The sequence below is a fragment of the Symphodus melops genome, assembly GCF_947650265.1.
Source record: "Symphodus melops genome assembly, chromosome: 20".
NCBI classification, from domain to species: domain Eukaryota; kingdom Metazoa; phylum Chordata; class Actinopteri; order Labriformes; family Labridae; genus Symphodus; species Symphodus melops.
Genome location: NC_136710.1, coordinates 7,589,787 through 7,605,001, shown reverse-complemented (window position 1 = coordinate 7,605,001; position 15,215 = coordinate 7,589,787). Strand labels below are relative to the sequence as shown.

The following is a 15,215-nucleotide window of genomic DNA, read 5'->3' as shown; positions in this document are numbered from 1 at the left end:
GAACACCTGGCAGGTATTAGCAACAATCTATTCTGAACAGTTTTTTCTACGACTTTTTTTTTTTTTTTTTTTTCGATTTTGGTTGCACTTGTGTAAAGAAAATAAGTGTTTCAGATTGTACCTTTGGAAAAAAAAAATGTTTTTTTTTTGTTGAAGTATAAATTACACCAAAAATGTTACCCAAGATGTGATTCAAAGATCTCTGAGAGGTGAATTTGAGCTGAAGTTTTCTCCTCTCTGTCTCCAGGATCAGTACCAGTTCTGCTACAGAGCTGGTTTGGAGTACCTGGGAAGCTTTGATCACTATGCAACGTAAAAGACCCAGTATGAGAAGAAAAAAGCAGAGGGCCCTTTGGAAAGAATACCCAGTGAGCCTCTCTTCTGAGCCATAAATTCTTGCTTGAGAAAGTACTCCTTAACTCCTTGCTAACAACTCATTAAGTGTTGGATGTGCGACATGACTTGTCAAAAAATGAAAAAGATGATTCCCGGAGGACCAAGTATTTCCAAACCCTGATAAAACCTCACTTTGGCACAAAGCGAGGGAATCCTGACTGTTGGAGCATCATACGGAATTACTTTTTCTTTTGCTTCAAGGATTCATTTTGGGGCTCATAAAACTGAATGAAACCAACACAACAAAAAAGTAAATGAACAGTAATGACATCATCAGAAATGCATCAGTGATTATGAACCATTACGAGAGGCATTGGAGGCACACAGAACCGCGGGTGGGGGTGGGGGGGAGTTGATGCACATTGTAAAGAAAAAAAAAAAATCTATTTCACAATCAAGTACACACTGACAACCCATCGAAAAAGAAGACAATGCTTGGTCCACAACAGCAGGACAGACTTAAAGTAATAATGAATACATACCCCCTTTCCTGTCACAATGTTCATCATCGAAATTCTGGGAGAGGGTAAAGTTCAAATGATCTATAAAATAAATAAAAATTATTGATTTAGTTTTTTAGTACTTTATTATACAGCTGATGTGCTTTTTTTCAACTGTGTGGAGTTCCTTTTTTTACACAAAATTCTCATTCAAGAAAGTGATAAAACGTATTCAATGTTAATTTTTGTTTTTAAGCTGTAGAACTGTTCTGACGTATGTGCTATTTTGCAGAGAATCTTTTCCCTTCTTTTTTTTTTTTTTTACTCCTTTTTTTTTTCTATCTTGCTCCCCACATTTTGTTGCACAAAGTGCACACAATGGAATTCACACTACCCAAAATGTTGAGTTGATTCAAGAGATTTTTTTTTTTTTTTTTTTGGTCTTGATTTGTTTGTTTGTTTTTTCGTCCATAATCACATACACAGTAACTTAAATACACCCATAAGAAAAACTGGGGCTTTGTGGAATCAACAGGGATGAGCAAAGTATGAAGTTGCTGCTACCGATTATCTTAGTTCTTCCATGTAAGAAGTGTGATGAGAGGACCTAGTGAATTGGATATGATATATAAATATACAAATATATGGTACAGATTGTCAAATATATGTGAAAGATCTATAAAAAGTATGAATTAAACATTCTAATTTTATTGACAAAGTAAATAATTTATGAGAATAAAAAGGTATAGAATATCGATTGTCTATGAAAGCTTCCAATTTGAAAGTTGTGTGCTATGAGGGAAATGAAATGAGATTTTATTTTCACTGGAATGCACATCAGTAGGACAAAATTGTATTCTGATTCAGTGCATCTTTTCTTGTGCAATAAATATGTGTATTTTTTAGATAGGGTTTTATGTGAATATGTCATTCACTCATGACATTGTTGTTCCCCAAGTGAGGGAGGAGTTGGAGTGTGAATGTCGGATGCCAGTCAAAGCATCACTGGTGCATTTTTTTTTTTCTTTTCTTAATTTAAAAAAAAAAAAAGTTCTCACACAGGTCTGTAGTTTAGAGATGGAGGGGGTCACACAGCCGCAGTCACAGCTCCAAACAATAGGGCAAGGTACAAAGACGTCACCTTCTTGTGGTTCTTAAAAAGCATTCGACAGTAACGGTATTAGTTTTTTCCTTTTTTTTTTTTTTTTGCATTTAGAGTGCCTTATATTTATGCCTGTTTTTATAATGTTTCATTTAACATATTAATGTATCCTTTGAGTAATCTAGGCATTTAGTGTAAATGTAACTGTATAGTTAATTTACCTGTAGTATTCATTTGTCACATGATGAGATTATATATGCAAATAAGAACATTTCAAAGCTCATATTTTTCATTTTCAGTGGCCTTATTGTGGCTGAGTGAAATAGAATTGAAAAGTTTATATATATATATATATATATTACTACAATCTACAGTCAAAAACAAAGTATATAAAAGTTAACATTTATCAAAACTCTTCAGACACAGAGCCAGGGATGAGATTGCAGAACATGTGTCTCAAAAATACACAGTATGAAGTCTCGACGTCAAATTAACACGATTTTACAATGGTATCTATGTTCTGATTTTAAAATAATTTGTCGAACTCAAAATGGACTGGGTCGAAGAAGAAAAAAAAGCCTAATGCACAGGTCATCACCGAAGGGGTTTCTTCTTCATGCCTTAGGTTTGAACAACAGGCTTCATATGTCACTAAAGAGAGGAGATACATTCTGCCAATTTTACTTCTGTTATCCTGACAATCCTAAACTGTGTCCTTTTTGTCTTGAGGTTACAGGCAGATACAGACGGTTCAAATGGTTGTGTTTCAGTCTTTCTGTTGGGCAGCATCGTTACCTTCATCCCCCTCTTTGATGGCTTTGTGGATGTGCATTCCAGGTGCTTTCTTTCCCTAGTTAACTCAAGCAGCTGTGTGTTTGGTTCTGTTGTCGTCTGCTTAACTTTTTGTCATCATTTTGGGATATAAAAGTGCTATTATTTAACCTCATGATGGCTAATCTTACGTTATATTCAAGTCTCAGAACATGTTTATTTTCTCATCTCAGTTTTTACTTTTTTTTTATTATTATTATTGATTTTTCATATGCATGGTGAAACGTTGCAGAACAGCCAGAGCTGGCCTGGTAGGAAGATTTGCACTTTCTCTATCTTTGTACTATGCACTGCCCTATTGATTCTAAACCCAATAATATATTACTTGAACCCATCTATAAAAAAAAAAAGAAAGAAATCAACTTAAACGTTCACTTTGTGTGTATGTAAATAACACAAAAAAAGGTATCAACTCTTGGAAAAAGACAAAAAAAAAAAAAAAAGTTTGTGGCGAAAAAGAGCATCCACTCCGATGCCATGGTTACTCCAGCAGATGACTTCAGAAAAATTCTGTCCCCCAACCATCTGTTCTTGTGGCTTCGCCATTCAAGCTTGGAGTGTCATTAACAGAAATAAACGTTGTGTTCTCTGCTCTCTCTATCTATCTCTCGTCTGGATGCATAGACTGAAAATTAAATAATGAAATTGTAAAAAAAAAAAAAAAAAAAAAAAAAAAGGCTTGTTAAAAAGATCATACAATTACCTCTGATTAGTTGTAAGCGTAAACTGTTTCTTTTTCTGAATGAAAGGAGTGCTTTTTATTTTCTTACTTAGGTTACATTGGTGGCGAAAGAAGTCTGTATGAAAATCAGTTTCTCTGCTGACACAAGTTCCATTTGTTATAAATGAATTCTATTAAAAAATGTCAGTGTTATGCATCGGCGTTTCACTTGTTTCCCTCCACCTCACTGTGACTTAAAAAGACTGATGGAGCTATTTTACCCCCTGCTGGTCTGGGTCCAACATATTATCCACAGTTCTGTCATGAAAGGGGAAACTGAACCTCACCACATTTGAATAGATTTCCATCACTCTGGTTTTCCTGTCACTGCTGTCAGCGACAGTGAATCATCAGAGGAACCTTTGACGCATGAAGTGTAATGTTTTTTTTTTTCAAACTGCGCTGCTTTTAACATACGCGTTCTTAACCTTGGCAATGTGGCATAGTACTGTTTCACATATGTAAGACCACACTTGAAATGAACTCTGTGGCTCAATGCGTCATTCACACACTCATCTTTGCTTCTCATTCATTATGTTTTTATTGCTTTAACTCGTGAAAGAGGAACGACACCACTTAAACCAGCAACCTCAAGCTGAACACATTTAAATATGGCAATTATAATGTCTTACTAAAATAAAAATAATCTAACAAAAACTAGGTTTATACCTTCAGGCAGGCCTACTAAGGAGGCATTCAAACGTATTTAAATTCAAACAAATGTGCTTCCAATAGATCTCAGCTAGAATTTCCCTCGGGATCAATAAAGTATCTATTTATCTATCAGATGCTGGCAGGTTTCATAGAACTTAAGAAATAGTGTTCCTGAGTTTACCATAAAAGATGTCTAAACTATAAGTCCAAAAGACTAGATCCTAGAATTATACTCATGTCTGCTGTTTCTACTAATCAAGCATCAAACTTTGTCAATATAATACTATTTTATTCAAATATGAACTCCCAAACCCCGAATTTAGCGTAAACACAGCAGATCAAGAGATGGCCAGGAAATACACTAAGTCTCCAGATGAAAAGCTTGAACAGGCAGCCTGTAGTGAAAGCTTGAGTACCACATTACCACGTATTCACAATTGCGTATGACATGAAGGAAAATGTTCACAGATTGCTGGATGGCACGAGCAATTATTGCTTCATCTTGTTTCTGACAATTTGATGGAAATTGGCCAAAATGATTTTTTACATTTCTTGAGCAATCATTCCAACGCAGATGTCTGCTTCAAACAAGACGGGAATATGACACAAGAAAAAAAAAAAAAAAAAAAAAGCTGGATCTCCTACTGTCATCAGCTTTGTTATTTTTCACCAGTTACTGCACTTCATATGTGTCGAGCAGATGTTCTGTCTCCGTCTCTCCGCGGCTTTTGCAGAATTATGAAACCAACCAGGCAGTCACAACACTGCACACAAGTCATTTCTCATTTATTCCCCCCTTTTCAACCCTTTTTAAAACGACAGCTTGCCTCGCTCCCCCGGTGCTTCATTTTCTACATCCTAAATTTGACAAAACATGTCCAAATGGAGGATGGGGGGGAGGGGGGTGTGGCACTGTTGTGAGCAGTGAGTGGGATACAAGAAGGAGACACTTCTTTTTACTCTCCCAATTTGGAAAGCACTGTCTGTACCCAATTGTACTGCGGCAAATAATTACATAACTACGTTTCGAAGAATTTAATTATATTGGTACTTTACTTTGATCAAGTAGTCTGACACTCGGTACCCACCACCCACTGTGTCCCTAATGCATCCATCCCTGTGTTGATAAACAATCACCTGTTAGCACTTCAAACTCATGCATCAGGTGGTGACTCATTTCCATTCTCACTAATAAGACACTGTTGGCTATGTTCTGCATGCCTCCATCTTCATACCACAATACCGTAATTATATTTAATTTTGCAGGTGTAGTTTAGGCAACAAAAAAACAAAGCTTTCAAGAACGAGAAAAAAACCTGCAGGACTAAATGTAGTTTAGAGTCTTCTTTTATTGTCTGTATTTGTTGTAAGAGACAAAGTGTGCTGGGAAAGTAACATCTTCAACAGCGACGAAGATCCTCTCTGCGGTAATAGTTCCAACAAACTACAACATTATTATCCACAAAGTTATGACAGACGCTGGACTATCAGCGCCAAATATCCCTTTGTCACTTCCAGCTGAAAAAGGAAATGAGTAAGTTATTGAATTCAAATCAACCCATAGCACTCGTTTTCTGAACAACCACACTTTTTTTTCTCTTTTTTTTTTTAGTGCTGCCCTGTGCCCACGCAGTTCAGTTCTTCTGTCTTTGTTCTGACCGCAAATCATTAATGATATACAGTAAGTGATATGCCAACATCTGAATGACGTGGAAAAAACCCCAAAAAAATGGTAGTTTCGCTCTTGGGAACTTCTTCAGCCCTGATAAATGAATGTACTCCTTCAATTGTCATGTTCCTAATGGGTTAGTGCTGTCTAACATCTGTTTAGACTGTGTGGCTCTCTTGTTAGTTTTCACACATTGTTACTTAACGTAAGTGTTCATGTGTCACGGCTAATTTAATACATGGCTCTTTTCAAATAAGTTAAAATACTCCAGCCTTTTCAAAAACCTCCAACATGCAGCACAAGCACAATAGCTTTAGAATCCTTGTGATTCAAGACGGTGGCGCTGGCAGGATCCTTTTTCATAGTGCACACAGGGAACCATCCATCTGAGGGCACAGATCATCGTCTCATATAAGAGAGCGAGCCAGTGAGGAGAGAGATCGATCGATTCTAGTTTTTCTTTTCACCTTAACGCAAAGGTGCGGTTTAACCTCGTCTATGTTTAGAGGCCAGAGCGTCTGAAAAGCATCAGCAAGAAATAAGGGGATTAACATACATGTATTATGTAGTCAGCTGATTTAATCACTTGGTCACGTTATTTCAAGCACAGCAGCAGAAGAAATTTGCATGTATCTTATGTGAGAACATATATGGCAGCACAGAAGATCAAAGGCCAGGAAGGTGAAATGTTCAAGTCCTTTCAACATATCACACTACATCACACTATTGTAAAGGAACCTCAGCATCTGTTCAGACAGGACCGAGTTCTTCCATTCAGTCTTTTGTCAGTTATTGTATTCCTGAGTTACTATGTAATATCACTGTCAGTGGACACGGGCATCAGTAGAAGAAACGTCTCTCTTTCTTTAGATGTGATCATAGTTTCCTCACAGAGGAATGGTCATGGTCATATGTGGCTGGTTTGCTGGTCTCTGCTATCAGCTGAAGCTTTATGCCCGCGGGCTGATGACCTTGTGTTTTTTCGAATATGTACAAATAATGATCTGCATCCACAAGCTAAGATCTCACAATTTACCTTGAAGCCAAAAGCCAGTGACATTTACACCAATCAGCAGCCATCAAGTGGATTTGCGTCAACACCTCAGTGGACGCAGAAGAAAGCAAATGATTTTTTATTTTTTTTTATTTAAGCGTTCAACGACAGGGTCTTCTTCAATAAATAACTGGTGTGATTAAATGTGCACACTTTGGGTGAAGGAGTACCCACTGAGCGCAACTCTCACAACTCCCCCATATTTCCTGGACTGTCACAGCGGCTTCTCATATTTATAATCTCCTCATAAGTTCTCTTTGTTTCAAACACACTCGCGCTCCCAACAAAATGTGTAAAATGTGATCCGACTTAGAATCCTTTGATGTAACATCTTGTTTGCGAGACAACAGGAGAGGGCCTCGTTTCATCTTTAAGCCCTTTCGACTGCTTCCTTTAAATAACCTCTTCCGCCGCCTCAAAAATATCTACACAGAGGGGTGAAATAAATAAATTTTAAAAAAGCAACACGGCCGTGACCTGAAAACTAAATCTAGGTTAGTTTAAGTTTTAATAGGTTTGCGGTTAAGAGTTTCCAATGTGAACTTTTAGCACTGATTTCATAGGCTAGTTCGGGGCAGAGCCCAAAGCGTTGCCATTGTTTCGCTGTCACAGCTGGCTGCCAGAAAAGCTAATATTAAACTGGAGAGCTAAGCAGCTGGGTAAACAGACATTGCACTTCCTGGATTCTTGACCAGACTTAAAGGCACAATACAGAACAATTGGAGCGACTGTCGGATGCAAACGGACAGCTACGGGTCTGCAAGCGCCCAGTGCGCTCTTCCTGGTAAAATATTGAAAGGCCTTTGTGCTGCGGAGAGACAGGCAGAGTGCCCTGCAGCCGCCTGATGATGATGATGATGATGATGATGATCCATATGGGGATCCTCAATCGAGCGAGCTCCCAGTTCAACGATGACAAACTCAGATAAGAGCTGACACTGCTGCCGACGCTACATTGACTTTGTCTTGCAACATCACATTAGAGTTAAGTCCGAGTGCAAAAGGAGGGTTTGACCTTTAAACGTGACGGCAACAACGCTGGGAAGGAAACAAAGACTTACACAAAAGGCTGCCAAAAAGACCGCAGTTATCAGGGAGATTATGCACATTAGTCTTTGGAGTGTCCCTTATACGCAGCAAGCTTCGTGTAAGAGAAGCGGTTCAGGGAGAGGGTTTCTAACTGAGTGAACAAGAACAACAAAAGGGGTAGAGAAAAGGAAGGAGCATAATTAATGAACATAAAGAGAGACTTCAGTAAAAAGGTTGACTGGTGACAGGAGAGATAGAGAGAGAGAGAGCTAGGGAGAGATCTAGCAGAGCCAACAGTTGCCGCAGTGTACAAAACCTCTGAAGGTTAATTTCTTCGGCTCAGCATCATGCCAATATACCCGCGATCAGAACCTCTGTAGGCCGGCCATCTGCTTCCCCTTCCCTCTCTGCTGCTGCGCTCCGCTTTCCTAGTTGGCTACATCTGGGAGTGGACACGCATCAGGGCACTTTTAGGAGCGCATTTCCGGATGTGGATGTGAGGTAGAGGTAGGGTTATTCGTTTCCCATTTTGTACCATACTATCTCGTTTCTGCTCGGGTGGTGAAATGATGTTTGAGTTTGCTTTCGAAAAGGCTTCCTTAATCAACAGATCCATGTGTTAATACGGTCTAAAACAGGCAGATTGCCACTCAAAACCGATAAATGGATCGTCCCCATCATTGATTTATTGTCAAATAAATTTCATTGTCGTTACTATTATAATTCAGAATAATCCACAAAATTTAAAAAAAAAAATTAAGCAGCTGGAACCTAAAGAGTTTGTCTTTTTTATTACAAACTTTTTCTAATGCATTTTCTTCCTTAAAAATTTGGAATGTTGATTCACACACTGTTACATCTCCTGTTATGTCACATAGAAATGTGTGTTACTAACACACGGGTGTGAGCCTACACAGAGGCAAAGTGTGAAACAGAGGGTGTTCAATTGCCTCTAAATTGCTTTTTTGTTTTTTTGTTTTTTTAAAACTCCACATATACTTCTGATGGTGGACTGGGATTGAAGTTATTTCCTCAACTAACCTGAAACATATCCTTCATAATCCCCAGCGACCCGTGAGAACTGACAAACAAAAGAATCACATACGACACACTGTATAGGCTAGCTGAAGTCAATTGGAAGTTCACAGCGCACATCAATTATCCTGTCAGGGCTGGGGAAAAAAAAGAACAGGAAATATAATTTATTAGGTCCCTGACAGGTTTTGTTGCAACCTAAAGCAATAATACACCTTCAGTTGGATGCTCAGGTGCAATCTTTTCATACACTGCCACTTCACCTATGGGATAAGTACTGAGGGTATATTTTTTGTGACCTCTGAGGACACAGTGTCAATTATTCTGGATACGGCTCTTTGGAGGACTTCATTCCCTAATCAAAATAAATGGCCAGTGCAGCAAAAAGTGAATGGAGCTAAGCCCCCAATATTCCTACGAGACAGGAGGAGGGGGTTTGGGGCCACAAACAAATCCATTACCACAAGGTAAATAGGATGCATCAGCACTCTTGGCCCATTTGAATGGTTCTAGCCCCGTGACCACTCCCTGCACGGGATTCTACCATTTTTAGACGCAGGAGCAGATAGCAAGTTGCTTCTTTTTCTTCCTTGCACACCAACCCTGCAGTCAATCTTACATAATACATTCTGATGATAAACTCGTCCGCGTATGGCAGCCGCACTAACTGAAAGTGGCTGTGACTAACTCACAGTAATAGGAAAATTCAGCTTCCTGCACATAATGGGTGAAACGTGGAGGAAGTGTTCGTTCAAACTTTAATGCAATGCTGTAGCCTAATGTGGTCTTAAGCAATTCACAGAGGGGGTTGGAGGTTGGGTTGGGGATGTAATTAAAATGAGCTGTCATGAAATTAAATGTTTTTTTTTTTCCCCTTATTTTTGCTTCAGCAGCTGGTAGTCATTTCACTGTCAGAGTGTGTATAATTTTCAGCTGATAGTGGAGACAGCTCTGCTCTAAGGCAACAATTTTTTTTTTTTTTTTTTTTACAGCAGGAGTGCTTTTAGTGGTGCTCCTCATATGGAAGCGGCGAGGCTTTCAGATTGTCCGCCTTGGTGCTGATGTCTTGCTCACAATAGTTCTGCTTTTTTGACATTAGATTAAACCACACCAGGAGTAATATGGAGCTGTCATGTTGTTGTTCAAATGTTTAGAGAGTCAGCCAGTGATACGTGCGGCCACAAATGTTCAGAAAAAAAGGCAGCTATTGTGGAAAGTGAAGGCTGCAGACTCCCTTGTAAGGAAGAACTATCAGGATTTGTCAGGTGTGTTCTATCGGAGCTTTTTCTCAGATTGGATCAAAACATACGTTTTCTAATGCTTTTCACTCACTGAATTGTGGGTAAAAATACCCTCCATTTAGAGTACCGCTCCAAAGAAACCACTGAGTCATCTGTGGCAACTGCTATCACAGTTGTAATGATTCTTTTTGCCCTGCACTGGGGTTGTTAAAGCATATCCATTTGAAGGCTAGGGCTAACAGTCACTGGCCTTCAGCACGGTCGGTGGCAGATTCCATTATCTCTGCCAGGCGGGGATTCTCACCTGAAGCCACTGAAGCGCAGAAATTGTTGTCATTCAAAAAACATTTAGTGGCACCGTTATCTGCCAAGCCTATGGTTCAGATGTAGGGTGATCAATGTATTGTGACTTCAGACGCGGTAACCTGTTAAATGTATGCTTAAGAGTGGGAGGAATCCTGCTGGATTTTGCGTTTGAACACATTTAGATCCATACAAGTGTGTCTATTTTTTTTGCCACAACAAAACAAGATGACAGTTAGAATATGGTCTGAAAAACGATCTAACAGACTTCCCTATGTCCTTCGATGGAAACTTGAAAAGCATTTTGTCTATTTATTTTTAAAGCCACAAAGCTTCGCAGGCAATCAAACAATCAAGTCTATAGGATTAAAAACTGCTACCTTGAAATAAGCTTTTCTTTTCCTCGTGTGACGCATGAAAAAAGAGATTCTACAGAGAGCAAGTAAAGCAGAAAAGCAGGAATGGTTGACTGCTAAAGCTCAGGGCCATACAAGAGCATTTAACTAGCAGAGATTAACTACTGTATTCCCACTGGTGGCTTAGATGTCCTAGTGTAGCGCCTGAGGGAGGGGAGATACCGGGGGAGGGAGCGAAGGAGAACGTAAAAGAAAAAGGGGAGGATGGGGTTCAGTGTTGGTGTAGTGCTGACAGCTTTGGTCACTCGAGAGTATTGAGTGACAGGTGATTGAAAACAAAAACAGTCTCCTTTCTTTGTCGTGGGTGGGAAGCTGTAAGGTTTTGATTTCTTTGTCGTCTGATGAACTCCCGAAATCATGACTGGCTGATGCGTGATTTCTTTGATTTCGTCTGATTCTCGAGTGGATTCAGACTATCCAACTGGATTTTTCTGGCAATCATTCAAAATAGATGGCACGGCAGCTGAGCTCACAAGTCAATTTACGGCCTCCTGAAACCTGTCTCTCACTTCCCTCACTACCTGTCACCCCGAGACCTGGCAGTGGACACTAACTCCAACAGACATATTAGTGGCACTTCGTCAAACTGCTCCTGTGACACCATCTCAGTCCTTTGCTCGTTAGCACCCATAAAATCACAGACATACCCACAGGCTTTGAAGTTCTACATGAACGTTATATAACATTCAAATCAGCCGTGGAAAATTCAAATGCCAAACTGAGTGTGTAGCTTGTGGGATTCAGTGTCAATCAGTCAATTTTGCAATGTGAGCATTTACAAAAGACACATTGCAGATGTTTGACATTACTGCCTTTCACTCAGTACACTCATTACCGATTGTACAGCGGCCATGTTTTCACACCATTTTGATGCAGCCTGATGACGCTCATGCTAAGCTATCAGCTGTCGTCCATGTGGTTGTTTCTTAGATAGTGTTAATTGTTTAATCTATCATTTTATTATGATATGTAATGATATAGAATAGTTGAAGTTAGGCATATTCTTCCACTAGATACGTCAGGTATGCTAACGACAGGTAGCAGTGTGAGGCGGAAGCTACATTAAAGCATGAACCCTTGTTTTCTTAAATGTGATCAAATGTAACAAGTTAAACATTATTATTCACCCGAAGACATAAATAAACTCAAATGTGGTTGAACTCTCTGCCCTTTTTCTACCTCAATGACATGCAAATGCATTTCTTCTTGCAGTTGTGAGGGCACTCACTTTTTCGGCCCTGTGATAGTGGTGAGACAATCAGCTCACTACTATCAGGTGTGTGTCGCACTGATTGGCTTTGATTGAGCCCAGGTGTGGGGAGCTTTTATATACCCTGAGTCTCCACTGCTCTGGTTAGACTCATTATCTCACCTTCAGAGGTAGTGAGAGGTTCTCTGTGCGTGTTGTCAAGCGTGTATACATAAACACCACTTAAGATCTGTGTGTGTTTTATTTTCCAATTGCCTGTCGCCCTGTGTAGAACTCGGAGGGCTGGATAGTTTTGTTTTGACTCCAGCCTTTTGTGATAGCAGAGGTCTCTCTGGCAGCCTTTCCCTTTTGTTTCGTGTTTTCTGGGCATCAGTGGTTTAGTTAATCATTTCGGTGCTTTATTTAGTTTAGGAAGCCCCTCGTGGCTCTGCACAGTAACATGATTTTTCTCCCCACTTTCCAATCTATTGCTTGCAATTTAGAGGTTATCCTTATGGGATAACTTTAAGACACCCCTGGGTCCACACTTACAACCCCCCCCCCCCTTTCAATATTTTGTATTCATTTTGGGAATGTGAAAAGTAACTTACAGCACTGGTGACTGGATGTAAAATGAAGGACAATTATCAATCAACTTAAAGTTCCAAAACGTAAACCTTAACAGTGCTCTCTATGGGAACACTAGCGACTTGTTTACTACATCAACAGCCTGCGCTGTGCACTTCCCACATGTCATCTGTGTGAATGATCAAAAGGAAGGAAACGCACAGCAGGGCTACTTTGCCCCCCCCCCCCCCCCCCCCCCCGACTGTCCACCATGTTTCCTCCCTTCCTCCCTACCATGTCTTTTCTCACTGCTTCCCTTCGTCTTCTCTCTGTGTTTCTGCCTGGGAGTGGAACCGATCGTTCTGGATTCTCTCCCCAGTCGCTGAAAGAAAAGAAAAGAAATAAATAAATAAGCCTCCTCTACTTGTGATGCAGAGCAGGGCGAAAAGCAGCACAGGAATATGGCGCGTCTCCAGTACCGTTGGTTCGGCGAGGAGGAGTGAAGCATTTTGTATGCAGGCAGGATTAGCCTAATTGAAGTGTCAGCCTGAGAAAATTGTGGATGCGTGCGGGTTAATGTCTGGGTATAGCAGAGGCTTCACTCATCTCAGTGATGATGAGGAATCCGGCTATCATTGCAGGCCTCATTTGATTGTGTGTGTGTGTTGTTGTTGTCTGCATGTGTGTGTGTGTGTGTGTGTGTGTGTGTGTGTGTGTGACCCCACCCCATGGTGATGCTAATTGTAAAACCTACCGTCTAGTGTATTTATGATGCTGAGACAGCAAGGTGGAAGCTGTTGGCTATATAATTACTTCACGCCATCGGGCCATTACATTAACAATTCACAATTAAAAACAGCAGTAGTCTTGATTAATTAAATTTATGTGCAAACTTGCGAACAAGCTGATGAACACACACGTTAGCCTTTTCCAACAATGCACATTGTAATGGTGTGAGTTGAGGTGCACAGCGGCCATATTTCTCCCGCTCTTTTTGTTCTGTTTCTATCAGTGTAATTATCGATGTAATTGAAATCTGTCAGTGTGACAGCGGTAACCGTGAATTAAGGCTGAACCGAAGAGAGGGAAAAAAACGTCAGCACTGATAGGGCAGCGCACTTTCTCAATTGTGTACATACACACACACACTTGCCACTATTGCCCTGTGAAGGCCGAACACAAATGAGTACTTTAAACAGGTCTTGCCTACCTAAAAACAAGACTTAAAGTGGAAAAGTAAAAGAGTAAAAACAATCCCGAGCAGCATGACAGCACTTCCTCTTTTTCAACAAATACCGATACCTAATTTCACAGTACACTTAACTTTCTGTTTCTCTGTTGAACAACTAAATTCAGTCTGAAACTCACGCGGCACCTTTTGTTTGTGGGGAAACTGATGAGCCCTTTCTGCTTTCTTATCACAGTCTCTTCCAACAAGGGAGCTTCATTTCTATGAATTTACAAAAGGTGAAAAAAAAAAAAAAGGCACTCCAGAGGATATTTCAGTTCCCAACGTATAGCATTTAGGTAGGGGTTTTCAACAATCACCTCCACTGTTTAAACAACTTTAATAGCTATATGCTGAGTCATGCAATCTAATGGCACTCTGTAAAAATCTCTCTAACAGCAAGAGACCATTTAATTAGCTCTCTGCTGTCGTCTGAAAGTGTTTAACAAGGTGAAAGTTTTAGCTGGTGAAGATGGATATCATGGGCTGGTTTATCTGCCTCTGGCAAATGACATCATGTGTAATTACTGGCTTTCAGCTGGCCAATTTGGTTGTTGTCTGTTTTTGGGGGTCTTTCTGGTGCCAGTGTGTGAGCATCAACTGACAAAGAAACAGCACTCTAGCGTGCAATTTTAGTTTTTCCAACAAATAGACCCAGCCTTGTTTTTTTTTTTTTTAATAATGCTGTTCAGCACTTTTAGTCATTTTCTGTGAGGAATTAAAGATAATAGAATGTAGAAGGGATTATTTAAAAAAAAAAAAGTCTCTTACTGGTAATTGTGCAACTCAATGAATCCAGATCCTCAAGTTATTTATGTGACACACATTTGATGTCAGATGTCACTTACAAGTATTGTAGTTTAAGTTTTAAATAGATTTCTAGAGAGTAAATTACCATGACAAAGAATCGACTTAAATTCATATAAACCTTAATCCTCTATAGGTACTATGAGCTCATCCAACATGAATTGGCTTTTTTCCATCATAAAGCCAATTAACTTAATGTGTCTGAGATGGGATTGGTTATTTTGCTTATGTCCGCAGAGGGGGTAACCCTACTGGAGGACCACCTTGCAGTTTATTATTGCTGAGTCATGGGATCCCGAGGATGAGGTCAGCTTTAAATGCGGCCGTAGTGATGTGGCACCTGTAGTGATTTCGCTAAGAGGTGAAGCTGTCAAGGTAAGGACCTTTTTGTGAGTCATTGTTCTCCTCCTGCCAGCCGCACCAAAGAAAGTCAAACAGTAGCTTCCCCGTGAATGTGACCCTGTTTCAAAATGCAACTGACACAAGCGCAAAAACATTTAAATCCACCAAAACTCCTATATTCTTCCACAAAA

General features: G+C 39.9%; 1 protein-coding gene across 19 annotated transcripts in view; it reads left to right on the top strand.

The window, feature by feature from the left end:
- The window catches only part of LOC306841335 (receptor-type tyrosine-protein phosphatase delta-like), a 347,810-nt gene extending 344,163 nt beyond the window's left edge, over positions 1 to 3,647 (top strand). For all 19 annotated transcript variants that reach the window (XM_079371178.1, XM_079371180.1, XM_079371177.1 and 16 more), the window contains one exon: positions 248 to 3,647. In XM_079371178.1, coding sequence (XP_079227304.1) covers positions 248 to 316 — 69 coding nt within the window. In that variant the 3' untranslated portion in view covers positions 317 to 3,647. The remainder of the gene's footprint in view (positions 1 to 247) is intronic.
- Positions 3,648 to 15,215: the final 11,568 nt, after the last annotated feature.